The 16,153-nt window shown below is 39.2% G+C and overlaps 1 protein-coding gene across 5 annotated transcripts in view; it reads left to right on the forward strand.

The window, feature by feature from the left end:
* The window catches only part of EDA (ectodysplasin A), a 430,954-nt gene that overhangs the window by 285,075 nt on the left and 129,726 nt on the right, over positions 1-16,153 (forward strand). For all 5 annotated transcript variants that reach the window (XM_047844527.1, XM_047844529.1, XM_047844532.1 and 2 more), the window contains exon 2: positions 9,551-9,656. In XM_047844527.1, the coding sequence (XP_047700483.1) occupies positions 9,551-9,656 (106 nt within the window). The remainder of the gene's footprint in view (positions 1-9,550; positions 9,657-16,153) is intronic.

Consider the following 16,153-nt stretch of genomic DNA (forward strand, 5'->3'; position numbering starts at 1 on the left):
TCTGACTGTTGCAACTTTCTTCTCACTAGCTACTTTATTTTTACCCTTTCTCCATACTTGCTCTTGAATGTTGTGTTCAGATAAGGCTTAGAGGTGGTTTATGTGGTTTAGGTCTCCATTGGGAACCAGAATGGATTTTATACAATGCTAATGATAGTTCAATTTTGAACAAGGGAAAATCCTAGTTTAAACTAAATGGATCACATAGGCAATCTCATTTCGGTCATTATCCTACTCTAACCTGCATTGGGCTACCTTTGTAAAGGTAAACTGAAACGTGGTTATAAAATTTTCAAATACTGTGGCTCCTGGGTGGCTGAGTACGTTGACTGTCTGACTCTTGATTTCGTCTCAGGTAATGATCTCAGGCTTGTGGGATCAAGCCTTTCATTGGGCTCCATGCTGAGTGTGGAACCTGCTTAAGATTCTCTCCCTCTGCTCCTCTCCCCCACTTGCATGCTCTCTTTCTTTCTCTTAAAATATAAATAAATAAATAAATAAATAAATAAATAAATAAATAAATAAAGTTTTTTTTAATAAAAAATAAAATTGTCAAAACCCACTTAAGAATTTATAATTAAGAGGATGCATTTGAGCTAATGTTTTCTGAATCCAGAGCTCAGGATTGCTGGAATGGTTTTATCCTGGTTCTTCTATAAATTCTATAGGTACATTCTAATTTCTAAATGGATTCTATTCAAAAATGATAGTCTTTAGTAATTTCTAGGTTTTACAAGTGGAAGTGGAAGGTTTTTTCCCTTATGTGTCTAACTGTCTTAAACTTTAGAAGTATGGGGAATTACAAATTAAGCAGACATTCCCAAGGGAAGGCAATGACATCTAGTATATTTTGCTGCCCTTCTTATTCAAAGATGTCACTACCGATTATACCCACAGTTGTAGGGAGAAAAAACTAAATCTTCAACAAAAAGTCCTTTCTATACGACATATATACAACCTGCTTTTTGATTTGTGACTGCAGCTGCTATTTGTAGAGTCTGTCACCATTGGTATTTCTGTGTTCAACTTGTGGTCAGCTAAAAAGCCTTTGCTCAAAAAGTTTCCAAATTCCATATTGTTTCATTCCAAACTTGACTCTGCTGCTGTTTTCCCAAGAATCCCACAATTATGTCATGTTACTTAAAGCTATGCTTTAGTGCATCCTTTAGAGTATTTCTTATGCCACCCTTGCTTATGGTTATGCTTTAAAGCTCACCATATGAAAGATGCTTGGGTATTCTTCTGTCATTGCATCTCTGAAAATGTCAGCAATGAACATTGTTTTAATGCTCACAGACCAGCTGACTTCCAGAATCTCCGTAGTGGTGATCCTTTCTTGCCATTTCACATTAAACACGATTCCGACCCTGACGATAGAACAGTGCAATGAGGTAGATGTGACATCTGTGGTGGTTATGGATTTCAAAGTCATACAAAAGCTGGATACAACTTATATTGTCCATTGATGAGAATCAATTCAGTAAGCTTCCCAGCTCTGTTCTGTATGTTAGGAATAGAGCCAAACGTAGAAACAGATGATTAGAGAAGGAATCCATTTTCCCCCTTTGCATTAGTAGTTGTGTGTTTGAAATAACTCATCTTTCTCCTTGATATGTATCTTAAACAGATTTCACCTTGTCCAGAGGACAAGTTCACACAGGTTCTGAATCTACAAATATAGCTACCTTTAAGGAGCTTACTAGGAATGAAGGAAGAAATTTAATATTAAAGATATATAAGGCATTATTTGACAAGTGTTATGTGATTCAGAGAACCCAAAACTGGGAGGTAAAAAAAGCCAGAGACTGAACTTTTTTATAGTATATTTTCTTGCTGACGCCACACCATGGTAATCTCTCAAACAAAGATAACTGTTATTTTTTTTCTTTCTACTTTGTAGTCACTTGCATTGTTGGATGGTGATTTTTAAGTCAAACTACCTATGAAGCAGAATTCAGTGACTGCTTTTAGCTCTATGTGAAAAATGTTGGTTATGTTTCACTTCCATGTTTAGATTTACTGCATAATTTCAGTCATCCTCAGACATATTTACAACAAGGGATGGCAATCCCTGGCACTCACACCAGAGATGTCCAAGGTGCCAATTTTCTTTGGCATCTGGGCTGATTGCTGCCATCTCTATTCCTACCTCACTGGGGGCAGGTTCCATGAAGTGCTGTGATCAATGTTGAGTGTTCTTGTTTGCTTGCTCTCAGAAGCTGGCACACTCTGTTCAGCAACCAGAACATACTGTGCTTCCCTTCTTGTCACACTGCTTTTAAAAACCTCACTACCTCCTGTTATGTAGTGCTATCATTGCACTACAAAGCAAGTTGAGATTATCTGTGTGTTGTTTGTCTATGTATGTTAAAGATAGTATCTAGTTCACTGCCCTCCATATGGTAAGTACTCTGTGTTTGTTCAGCAAGCACCACCATCCTGAGTGACCCTCTCTAGACCTTTTATTAAAAATCAAAGCATGCTGAGTTAAGGGTTCTTATAAGATTAGAAATGTCTTCAGTGCAAGCTTCTGTATTCATTATATACCCATGACCTACCCATCAAAGTTTAGTCAATCCTGCTTCATTCATTGGTAGTGGGATGCTCACAACTTGCTATGGTAGAATCGCTTGGAGATTTTGTTAAATATCTCATGGTATAAATGGTTTTATTTTACTTATTTGAAGATCCTTGGTGATTGCTGGTGGGTGATGGCAGTGAAAGCAGTGATTGCAATAAGAAAAATAGATTTATTCAAGAATATTGAAAGATAAATCTTTTTTTAAAAAAATCAGTGATTTGCCAATTTTAGAAAGCCTGGTAGGTACCAGCCTCTTCTTTAGAGAGATGAAGTACCAGTTTCTATAAACAGATTAACTCCAGGAATGATGGAGTAAAATGTGAAAACCGTGATCTATGTGAGAGCCCTATTTCACCAGTGGCAAAACAAGACAGCCTGTTCAGTCTCCAGATAAGAGACCAGTTAAGGAATGAACAATACAGCAGTTTCTCTAAATGTGGACCAGGGACCTCCTGCATCAAAATCCCATAGTGAGCAAGTTGAAAAATCAGACTCTATGGTCTCTCCTTAGCCTATTCAATCTAAATTTGGGGAGGGAAAGGCCCAGGATTCTACATTTTAACACTCATGCATAGTGATTCTGATGCACACCAAAGTTTGAGAGCCACTGACCCACGAACTCTCTCATTCTTAAGAACCTTTGATTTGATTGCTGCCAGTAGTATAATAAGTCCTTAGACTACCTCTCCATGGTTAATCCTAAGAAATGAGGTCCAATTAGGGTTCAACAACATTCTGGCTTTAAGCCAGCTAGATATTTATTAGGGGCCTACTATGTGCCTCTACTCTCAAGAAACTTATGAATAATTTTCTATGAATTATCTAATACAATCAAGTACGTTAACCATAAAATAGAAAATGAATTAAATTTATTCTATGTCATGGCAAAAAGAGATAAATGTACCAAATAATTTTGTTGGTTTAGATATTAGAAAAAATATGTAGCAATATCTGGAGAGTCACTAGCAGTAATGGATATATCCCTTATATCTCACTGTTAACGAATTGTTTCCAGCTGAGATCCCTATAATCTGCAGGTGCTGTTTACCATGTAATTTTACCACAGGAAACAAGGGTGTAATCAGTTAATAAAGTGTAAAGAATTAGATTTTTTTCCCTTGAGCAAAATGTCTGACTGAGGCCAACATTCCTGATGCCTCCTCCCTAGTGCAATAGGAAAGCAATATTCAAAGAGAGAAAGCTGTTTTGTTCATATTCTGCAACTTGCCTCTGGAGGCCATGCTAATGAATGCAATACTCAAGCTAGAATTCTAGATTGTTTGTATCAGCAGCCACTGATTTTTGTCTTTGCCATTATACTAATCAGAGGATAGTTTCCAATCCTACCTCTAATTGAGACTCAAATAAGGGCATTGTGAATAGAGATCCTTTTTCAGTTTAAGCAGTTTTTTGTGTTGTTTTCATATGGTTTTTAATTGACATTACAATTGTCATATAAAGGCAGTCCCCTTCCAATAAACATTTGATTTATGAATGTTCCATACTCATCAATAGCCTCTCTTAAGGGACTTTAAGCTATTCCTACTACCCATGTGAGCTAGATTATTTCTGCTATCTGAAGGAGTTTATTTCTTCCTTAGTCCTCCTCTTCTGGGAGCTTGAGTTCTCTCAAACTCCCATCAGACCCATTGTAACAATTAATATATGAGCATTTTCTGTTGCCATCTGTTGCCTTTTGTTGACACAAGACTATTCTAAAGACCCTACCAGAGCACCCATACAAACTGAGACTACGAGGGAACATGGAATATGAAAAAAATTCTGGAATTGTAGTTGCTGATGGCAAGGAGCATCTCCATTTGGACTTCAAAATTCCTGTCCCCTACAAATAGCATTATACTGTAATAACATACCTGTGTAAAACTCAGTAATTTGAACAAATTCACCTATTCAAACCACAGGCAGGAATCAAGCAGTAAGCAGATGGCCTCTAAACTGCCAGGGAATATGCATCTCAACTATTGGACAAGCCATTCAAAAATGCACTGATTACCAGAGCGCCTGGGTGGCTCAGTCATTTGAGCAACTGACTTCAGCTCAGGTCATGATCTCACAGTTTGTGAATTCAAGCTCCCACCAGGCTCACTTCTGTCAACACAGAGCCTGCTTAGGATCCTCTGTCTCTCTCTCTGCCTCTCCCCTGCTCACTCTCTCTCTCTCTGAAAAATAAATAAAACATTTGAAAAAATGCACTGATTACCTGTTTATTTTGTTTGCACATGATTCTGATTAGTTTTAGCAAGATGTCAATCTTATAGCAGATTATAAGCAGTAAACTTAAAGGGACTTGAAAAGATTATAGGTAAGTTATAGGTAAGTGATGTGAAATCTGATAGTTGCTAGCAAGATAAAAGAAAAAAATTTTTAAAAGTTTAAGAATTCAAACACCATTGACAATGAAACACTACATCTGCAGGAATGGTTAAAATTAAAAATATTAACAATATCAAGTATACTAAAGATGCACGAAACATGAACTCTCATACATTGCTGGTGGGAGTATAGAATGGTACAGTCATGGGACACCTGGGTGGCTCAGTTGGTTGAGCGTCTGACTTCAGCTCAGGTCATGATCTCGCAGTTCGTGAGTTCGAGCCTCGCATCGGGCTCTGTGCTGACAGCTCAGAGCCTGGAGCCTGCCTCAGATTCTGTGTCTCCCTCTCTCTCTGCCCCCCCTACTTGTTCTCTCTCTCTCTCTCTCTCTCTCTCTCTCTCCCTCTCCCCCCCTCCCTCTCTCTCTCCCTCCCCCCTCCCTCTCCCTGTCTCTCTCTTTCAAAATAAATAAACATTAAAAAAAATTTTTTTAAAGAATCGTACATTCTGGAAAACAGTTTAGCAGTTCCTCACAACAAATACATACCATATAACCCAGAAGTTCTCCCCTGAGGTGTTTGCCCAAGAAAAATGAAAACATATGTCCCCAGAAAGACTAATACATGAAATCTCATATTAGCTTTGTTCCTAATAGACCCAAACTGGAATTAATCCAAATGTCCTTCAATAGGTGAATATATTAGAAATTGTGGTATATCCATTTAAGGAAATACTATTCAGCAATATAAAGGAAAGAACTACTGATACCCAAAACATGGGTGAGTCTCACAGACATGTTGAAAAAAAGATACAATACACAGAAATCATTCAGTCATACTGTATGATTCAATATATGTGACATTCTAGAATGAGAAAAACTAAGCTATGGTGACAGAAGTCAAAACAGTGGTTTCCTGGTTTAGGAGATAGACCTGAAGAGTGACTGGAAGGGGCACAAGGGAATTTTCTGGGGTGATGGAAATGTACTATACCTTGATTTTGATGATGGTTACAAAGGTGTGTATATTTTTTCAAAACTATTCAAACTGTATGCCTAAAATGTGTACATTTTGCTATATATAAATTATAGCTCAGATTTTCATAAGGTACAAAAATTTGGCAAGGTAAAACCTTCAGAGGATCCCCTTGCTTCAGGATAAAGCCTGAATTCCTTATCATGATCTGGCCCTTATTGAATGTCTCTTGGCTCATTTTTTGCCATTGCTCCCACCTCCTACCACTTATTCTAAGGTACTTGTATTTTCAAAAACTGCCATTCTCTTTCCTCTGAACCTCTAAACAATGCTCTCTATGCCTGGAATTCCTTTTTGCCTTCCCATTCACCACTGAATCTTCAACATCCTTCAGGACTCAGAGGTAGCACCTCCTCCAAGACATCTTGTTCCCTCCTAGTCTATATCAGATGTTTTTTTTTTTTCTTGCTCTCAGAGAACTATATACTTCTTTCTTTTTTTTTTTAATTTTTTTTTCAACGTTTATTTATTTTTGGGACAGAGAGAGACAGAGCATGAACGGGGGAGGGGCAGAGAGAGAGGGAGACACAGAATCTGAAACAGGCTCCAGGCTCTGAGCCATCAGCCCAGAGCCTGACGCGGGGCTCGAACTCCCGGACCGCGAGATCGTGACCTGGCTGAAGTCGGACGCTTAACCGACTGCGCCACCCAGGCGCCCCTATATACTTCTTTCTAACAAAGCATGTATTGCTCTGTAATTTAATTTGCAATTTTTAAAATTTTATTTTATTTTTAATTTAAATCCAAGTTAATATATAGTGTAATATTGGTTTCAGGAGTAGAATTTAGCAATTCATCACTTACATATAGCACCTAGTACTCAGCCCTACAAGTGCCATCCTTAATGCCCATCATCTATTTAGCCAGTCCCCCCACCCAACACCCCTCCAGCAACCCTCAGTTTGTCCTCTGTATCTAACAGTCTCTTATGCTTTGCCTCCCTGTATGTTTTTATCTCATTTTTCCTTCCCTTCCCCTATGTTCATCTGTTTTGTTTATAATTTTTTTAATGTTTATTTTTGAGAGAGAGTGAGAGGGTGTGGTGGGGGAGAGGAGCAGAGGGAGGGAGACAGAGGATCTGAAGCCAGCATCTTGCTGACAGCAGAGACCCCAATGTGGGGCTCAAACCCATGAACCATGAGATCATGACCTGAACTGAAGTCAGTCACTTAACCAATGGAGCCACCTAGGTGCCCCCATCAATTTTGTTTCTTATATTTCACAAATGGGTGAAGTCACATGCTATTTATCTTTCTCTGAGTGACTTATTTCACTTAGCATAATATGTTCTAGTTCTATCCAAGTTGTTGCAAATAGCAAGATTTCGTTCTTTTTGACTGCCAAGTAATATTATCTAATACACACACACACACACACACACACACACACACCATATCTTCTTTATCCATTCATCAGTCAGTGGACATTTGGGCTTTTACCATAATTTGGCTATTGTTGATAGCGCTGCTATAAACATTGGGTTGTATGGGTCCCTTTGAATCAGCATTTTTGTATCCTTTGTATAAATACTTAGTGGTGCAATTTCTGGGTCATAGGCTACCTATATTTTTAATTTTTTGAGGAATCTCTATACTGTTTTCCACAGTGGCTGTACCAGTTTGTATTCCCACCAGCAGTGCAAAAGTGTTCCCCTTTCTCCGTATCCTCATCAACATTTCTTGTTTCCTGAGTTGTTAATTTTAGCCATTCTGACAGGTGTGAAGGAAATACAACAGATGAACATAAAGGAAGGGGAGGAAAAGTAAGATAAAAACAGGGAGGGAAACCATAAGAGGCTCTTAAATACAGAAAACAAATTGGGGGTTGCTAGAGAGGAGGTGGGGGGATGGGCTAAATGGGTGTAATGTTTTTTAACTTAAATCCATAGTGGACTGGGGCCATTTACAGTCTACTACATTTTCAGTAAACCCTCAGTTAAATCATAGATTGTAGACTAATTTCTATCCAAATAGCTGAAATTTCAGCAAAGTTATCAAGAAAAATCTTCTATCCAGAATCACTTGTTCTTCTAGAGTTGGAAATGATTGAGATTTCATTGTAAATAGCAGTTTGGGTTTATATTATTAGTTGTGTGATAGCTTATTTAAATTGTCAGTTAACTGTCTATGGGCTTTCTGGAAACCTAGCCAGACTTTATTATGTTTATTCCATTTGAAAATCCATTTTAAATTCCAATTAAGTGATTTAAGAATACTACTCAGTTGAACTGTGTGAAATTGCTGATATTCAAGCATTTTGGATACAAAACAATGGCAGTTTCAAATAGTTCAACCTAAATATTTTTAAATACAACCCAATGGCAATTTGGAAATTATATATTCATTTATTAATTTTATATTTAATACATGAATATATTCTTCAAGACACGAACTATGTGTGGTAAGGCTGTTTGATGTAATTGTTCTATGTAAACAGTAAACCACAGGATTTTGAAAAAAGTTTGTATGGAATGTTAGGGCCTTTTTAAGTCTTACCCATTCTTTTTCCAGTTAATCAGAGATGCAGCAGATATGAGGATTTTTTAATTCTTTTTTGAACTGACAATAGGGTGAAAATGCAGATTTGTTTCTTCTTTTTTAACTCTCAAAATAATCAGTATATTGTGAAGATTAATTTTAATAATAGGAATAGCTAGCATTTATTGAATGTATATTAAATGCTGGGTACTGTACTAACCCTACAACTACTTTATGAGCAAAGTACTATTATTATCCCAATTTACAGATGAGAAAATTAAAATTTAAGTAACTTGCCCAAGATTACACAGCTATAAATGGCAGAGTCAGGATTAGAATCACTCTGAAACCTACTACTCTGTCCATGGTTTACCTCAATCACATTTTTTTAACCGCAAAGAAGCATTCGTGTTAAAAGATTATGATTGACTTAAACAAGTATATATTTAAGCTATGATTATTGTTAGTGAAACCAGGCCCATTCACATATGAAACATTGTATTATTATGAAAGATCATCATAAGGCAGTAGAAGACTAAGTACCCAAATGAGTCTTATAGACCACGAGTGCTGTAGGAGTCCTGTAGGAGCCTTGGAAAGGGACAGAATAATTGTGTGCTTTGTCATGACTAAATCCCAGAAGAATGTGGACATAACTCATACTATCCAATCATAATTGGATGCACAGCATTCTAGGAACAAACCAAAAGTTCGTCACAAATAGGAATGTGGAAATGTCATGGATGGATAATATTGAAGTCCAAGAGGGGGGAGCAAACTTAAGTCTAATTCTGGACAGACATCAGTATAATATGTGAGAGAAGTTAGAAATTTGTGACTGGGCTCTCTAAACCCTAGAAATATGTGGAGAATGGGACTTGAAGGATCACTTATTAGGTATTTGTAGAGAGGGGATTCAGAGATTAACCAAAATTTCATAGTTGGAATGATTAGCATAATGCATCAAAAGTAAAAGGATTTATATAGTGGAGAAGATGGGCTCAAGCTTTAGACACAGTGAATTTAAGGTGAAGGTAGACTGTCTACAGAAAGCCAGTTTTTTATGTTGGCTATGGTTGACTAGAGTCAACCTTTTACTCATTTACTTTTTTTTTTTTTTGTAGGTGGCCCTTCTGAATTTCTTCTTCCCTGAAGAAAAATCATACTCTGAAGAGGAAAGCAGGCGTGTTCGCCGTAATAAAAGAAGCAAAAGCAGTGAAGGAGCAGATGGTAAGTCTATCTGGGTCACAGAAGATTTTTTTCCAGCCTCATATATGAATCAGTCGATAAACTTGATATAAAGCTGATTTTATAAGGATCCTCTTTCTTCCAATCCCAGATATTTTCAGTCATTTCACAGTATATGTGAGAGCCATGGTAGCATTTATATCTCTCATGATCACCCTCCATAAGGACCTCATCTCTCCTGGAGACACCCCGTATCTACTAAGGCCACCAAGAGTATTCAATCCTATTCTTCCAATTGACAGAATGTCACGGTGGCACTTACATGATGTGTTAATTCCAATGGTCATTATGTCAATGTTGCTATCAGCTACCATGCTCAAACATGAACTAGAGCTTTTAGAACTCATCTGTAAACTCCTTGAGGGCAGGGGTTCATTTCTCTTTGTATAACTCGAGACTCTAGCCTAGTGTCTGGCAAATTGTTGGTGTTTTAATGTAAGTTGATGATATTGATTTCCCCTTCAGCTAGGTTATGATGTGCCATTAAAACCCTTCTTACTGATTTGAGTTACAACAGATTTGAGTTACAACAGATTTGAGTTAACTAGCAATACATTTTGTGTGGCATAACAAAATGTTGCACTAGCTCATACGCAGGGTCATTGAATTGCTCTGTTTCAACATCACTCTGTCAAATGACAGAATGTACCTCTTCGTCACAGGAATTTGTAGAATGCAGAGCTCTGGACTGCTGCAAAACCATCTGGATTTAAAGACAGCATGTATCTGTCTACATCTGCCAAAGATATATGCTGGTGGGGGAGGGGGGTGTTACAAAACAATATGACTATATAAAGATTAAAATGAGATTTTTGAGCTGACATTTGTCAATGTGGGTAAGGGCAAATGATGGAAGCAATTCCAGAAGGCATGAACTATTGAAGAAATGGAGCCAGGAATTTGTCAGTAGGAACAAGAAGTAGAACTAAATGAAGTCTGAAAAGGACTCAGAACAAGGACTCTGTAATTAAACAGGAGAGTCAGAAAAATTAGATAAGTGGGACATTCTAGTCTCTGGACGTGGCAGCATTATTGAGCCCTCAAATGGAGAACTGGACCAGTGGGGCCATTCTCGAGAGCAGACATTTTACATAATAATTGATGACTAAGTTCAAGCCTAGGAAATGCAGTCCATGAAGTAAAAGGCACCCATTTTTCACACACTGCTTACAGCCAATTTCCTGGAAGTCTTCAGAAGGCTATGTGGAAGCTGCAAACTGAGAATTATTGTTCCTTTCCTCTCCTAATGATCTCACCCCTTTGATGCATGTAGGTTTTTCTATCTTTGACTCCTCCTGAGGCTACTTCTAGAACCACTAAATCTTTCATATTCCCTGGTTGTTAAGGAGGAGAAGGAAGAGGTTGTAAGAGCAATATCACCTTATGCAGTGGGCATATTCTTCCCTTCTCCAAGTGGGAAGTCTAATAGATTCTAAAATTTACCTCTTCATCTGGCCTACTAAGTTTTCTCTTAAAGAAGGCCACTTCCTCCTCTCTCCCAAACCACTTTATCTGGATCTAGCTACCAGCATCTCTGCTTGTTCTTTACAGTGTTTATTCTGTTTTTATACAAAGTATTTTTGTCTCTAGACAAGGCTGAAACTTCTATTATTAATTTGTATCACTCCTTATCTCATTTCCTCCTGGTCTGATAGTCACTAGATTCCAGTCCCTTTGTGTTGATGCCATATTTCTCATACAATACCAGATATTTTTTTCTTTAAAAAGTATACCTAGGAGGAATCCAAGAGCCCTTAGAGTCAGGAATATAGAATGTCTGGAGGTCGTGGGATTTGAATAAATTTCTAGCCTTTTACCTGGGAAGCTACAGAACTATTTCTTTACATGGGGTGGGTGATCCAATTACTTGTAGAGTGGGGAACCAATCCAAACATCCTTTACTTTTGAACCATTCCTATTACTCTATTGAGTGAGTGAATGCTATATTTATTCAATGCATTTATCAAATATTTCCTGAGAAAATATAGCACCTTATATAATTCTAGATTTGAAATGCCAGAAGGATAGTGGTATTATCTGTTTTGTTCACTTTTATATCCCCATGGCTTAGGAAAGGACCTGGTACATAGTAAACCCTTTTTTTCTAAGTTTTTCTTTAATGTTTATTTATTTTTGAGAGAGAGACAGAGTGCGAGCAGGGTCTGGGCAGAGAGAGAGAGGGAGACACACAATCTAAAGCAGGCTCTAGGCTCTGAGCTGTCAGCACAGAGCCTTACACGGGGCTCAAACTCACAAATCGCAAGATCATGACCTGAGCCAAAGTTGGACACTCAACTGAGTCACCCAGGTGATCCCATAGTAGACTCTCAATACATATTTCTTAATGCCCTCAAAGAGTTTAACTTACACTGTAAAAAGATGGGCAATAAACAACATTGGTGGTAGTAAGTGGTAAGGAGAGAAATATAGCAGTGCAAAAGGGAGACAAGGTGATGGTGTATGCTGTAAAGTGATCAGGGAAGGTCCCACTAATAAGGTAATATTTGTGAAGAGACTTGATGAAATGAAGGTGTGGGCCCTGCATATAATATTTTGAGGAGGAAAGGGAGAGAAGAAATAGTGTATACAAATGCTCTGAAGCAGAAAAACTTTTGGTATTTTCTAGAAAGATCAGTGTGGCTGGGAACAGAGTGAGCAAGAAAGAGAAGGAAGGAGATGAGATCAATTAGCAAAGTCAAATATAGACCCTTGTAAGACAAGGTAAGGACTTTGACTTCTACACTGTGTGAGATAGGGAACGATTGGAGGATTTTTGAATGGAGGATTGGCAAGATCTGACCTCTGTTTCAACAGAATCTCTCTGTCTACTGTATTGAAAATGGCTGAAGGGACTGTTGATGGAAATTCAAACCAGTGCAGCCACTGTGGAAAATAGTATGGAGGTTCCTCAAAAAGTTAAAAATAGAACTACCCTATGATCCAGTAATCCCACTACTGGGTATTTACCCAAAGAATACAAGAACAGTAATTTAAAGGGATACATGCAGCCCTGTTTATGGCAGCATTATTCACAACAGCCAAGATATGTCAACTGCTCAAGTGTGCATCAACTGATGAATGTATAAAAAATATCTGGTGTGTGCATGTGTCACACACACACACACATGCAAACACACATGATAATAAAAAAGAATGAAACCTTGATATTTTCAATGACATAGATGGAGCTATAGTGTATAATGCTAACTGAAATAAGTTAGAGAAAGATAAATACCATATGATTTCACTCATGTGAAATTTAAGGAATAAATAAGTAAAGGAGAAAAAGAGAGAGACAAACTAAGAAATAGACTATAGAAAACAAAGTGATAGAGGGAAGGCAGGTGGTGGGATGGGTGAAATAGGTGATGGGGATTAAGGAGGGTACTTGCCATGACAAACACAGGGTGATGTATAGATTTTTGGAATCACTATTTTCTATAACTGAGACAAATATAACATTGCATGTTAACTATACTGGAATTAAAAATAACTTAATAAAAAATAAATAAGAAAATAGATGTAGGGAGAAAGAGCAGAAGCAGAAATACCTGTTAGGGAAGTATACCAATAATCCAGGAAATAGATAATGTTGGTTTATACCAGAGTGGGGACAATGTGAGTGGTTAGAAAGTGGTCAGATTCTGAATACATTTCAAAAGAATAGCTGACAGGGGGTCGGCGGCAAGATGGCGGCTTAGGAGGACGCTGGGCTCACCGCACGTCCTGCTGATCACTTAGATTCCATCTACATCTGCCTAAATAACCCAGAAAACCGCCAGAGGATTAGCAGAACGGAGTCGCCGGAGCCAAACGCAGACGAGAGGCCCACGGAAGAGGGTAGGAAGGGCGGCGAGGCGGTGCGCGCTCCACGGACTGGCGGGAGGGAGCCGGGGCGGAGGGGCGGCTCGCCGGCCAAGCACAGCCACTGAGTCTGGCTTGCAAAAGCGGAGGGGCCTGACGGACTGTGTTCCCACAACAAGCGCGACTTAGCGTCTGGGAGGTCATAAGTTAACAGCTCTGCTCGGAAAGCGGGAAGGCTGGAGGACAAAGGGAGGGAGAGCTGCTGAGCCCCCTGACAACAGAGCTCAGTTTGGTGGGGAACAAAGGCGCTCGCCAGCACCATCTCCCCCGCCCATCCCCCAGCCGAAATCCCAAAGAGAACCTGTTCCTGCCTGGGAACTTGCTCGCTCCGCGCAAACACCCAACTCTGCGCTTCGGCGGAGCCAAACCTCCGGCAGCGGATCTGACTCCCTCCCGCTGCCACAGGGCCCCTCCTGAAGTGGATCACCTAAGGAGAAGCGATCTAAGCCTGCCCCTCCTGCCCCCGAGCACCTTGCCTACCCACCCCAGCTAATACGCCAGATCCCCAGCATCACAAGCCTGGCACGGTGCAAGTAGCCCAGACGAGCCACACCACCCCACAGTGAATCCCGCCCCTAGGAGAGGGGAAGAGAAGGCACACACCAGTCTGACCGTGGCCCCAGCGGTGGGCTGGGGACAGACATCAGGTCTGACTGCGGCCCCGCCCACCAACTCCAGTTATACACTACAGCACAGGGGAAGTGCCCTGCAGGTCCGCACCACTCCAGGGACTATCCAAAATGACCAAGCGGAAGAACTCCCCTCAGAAGAATCTCCAGGAAATAACAACAGCTAATGAGCTGATCAAAAAGGATTTAAATAATATAACAGAAAGTGAATTTAGAATAATAGTCATAAAATTAATCGCTGGGCTTGAAAACAGTATACAGGACAGCAGAGAATCTCTTGCTACAGAGATCAAGGGACTAAGGAACAGTCACGAGGAGCTGAAAAACGCTTTAAACGAAATGCATAACAAAATGGAAACCACCACAGCTCGGCTTGAAGAGGCAGAGGAGAGAATAGGTGAACTAGAAGATAAAGTTATGGAAAAAGAGGAAGCTGAGAAAAAGAGAGATAAAAAAATCCAGGAGTATGAGGGGAAAATTAGAGAATTAAGTGATACACTAAAAAGAAATAATATACGCATAATTGGTATCCCAGAGGAGGAAGAGAGAGGGAAAGGTGCTGAAGGGGTACTTGAAGAAATAATAGCTGAGAACTTCCCTGAACTGGGGAAGGAAAAAGGCATTGAAATCCAAGAGGCACAGAGAACTCCCTTCAGACGTAACTTGAATCGATCTTCTGCACGACATATCATAGTGAAACTGGCAAAATACAAGGATAAAGAGAAAATTCTGAAAGCAGCAAGGGGTAAACGTGCCCTCACATATAAAGGGAGACCTATAAGACTCGTGACTGATCTCTCTTTTGAAACTTGGCAGGCCAGAAAGAATTGGCACGAGATTTTCAGGGTGCTAGACAGAAAAAATATGCAGCCGAGAATCCTTTATCCAGCAAGTCTGTCATTTAGAATAGAAGGAGAGATAAAGGTCTTCCCAAACAAACAAAAACTGAAGGAATTTGTCACCACTAAACCAGCCCTACAAGAGATCCTAAGGGGGACCCTGTGAGACAAAGTCCCAGAGACATCACTACAAGCATAAAACATACAGACATCACAATGACTCTAAACCCGTATCTTTCTATAATAACACTGAATGTAAATGGATTAAATGCGCCAACCAAAAGACATAGGGTATCAGAATGGATAAAAAAACAAGACCCATCTATTTGCTGTCTACAAGAGACTCATTTTAGACCTGAGGACACCTTTAGATTGAGAGTGAGGGGATGGAGAACTATTTATCATGCGACTGGAAGCCAAAAGAAAGCTGGAGTAGCCATACTTATATCAGACAAACTAGACTTTAAATTAAAGGCTGTAACAAGAGATGAAGAAGGACATTATATAATAGTTACAGGGTCTATCCATCAGCAAGAGCTAACAATTATAAATGTCTATGCGCCGAATACCGGAGCCCCCAAATATATAAAACAATTACTCATAAACACAAGCAACCTTATTGATAAGAATGTGGTAATTGCAGGGGACTTTAATACACCACTTACAGAAATGGATAGATCATCTAGACACACGGTCAATAAAGAAACAAGGGCCCTGAACGAGACATTGGATCAGATGGACTTGACAGATATATTTAGAACTCTGCATCCCAAAGCAACAGAATATACTTTCTTCTCGAGTGCACATGGAACATTCTCCAAGATAGATCATATACTGGGTCACAAAACAGCCCTTCATAAGTTTACAAGAATTGAAATTATACCATGCTTACTTTCAGACCACAATGCTATGAAGCTTGAAATCAACCACAGAAAAAAGTCTGGAAAACCTCCAAAAGCATGGAGGTTAAAGAACACCCTACTAACGAATGAGTGGGTCAACCAGGCAATTAGAGAAGAAATTAAAAAATATATGGAAACAAATGAAAATGAAAATACAACAATCCAAACGCTTTGGGACGCAGCAAAGGCAGTCCTGAGAGGAAAATACATTGCAATCCAGGCCTATCTCAAGAAACAAGAAAAAT

This window comes from Prionailurus viverrinus, chromosome X (assembly GCF_022837055.1).
Source record: "Prionailurus viverrinus isolate Anna chromosome X, UM_Priviv_1.0, whole genome shotgun sequence".
NCBI classification, from domain to species: domain Eukaryota; kingdom Metazoa; phylum Chordata; class Mammalia; order Carnivora; family Felidae; genus Prionailurus; species Prionailurus viverrinus.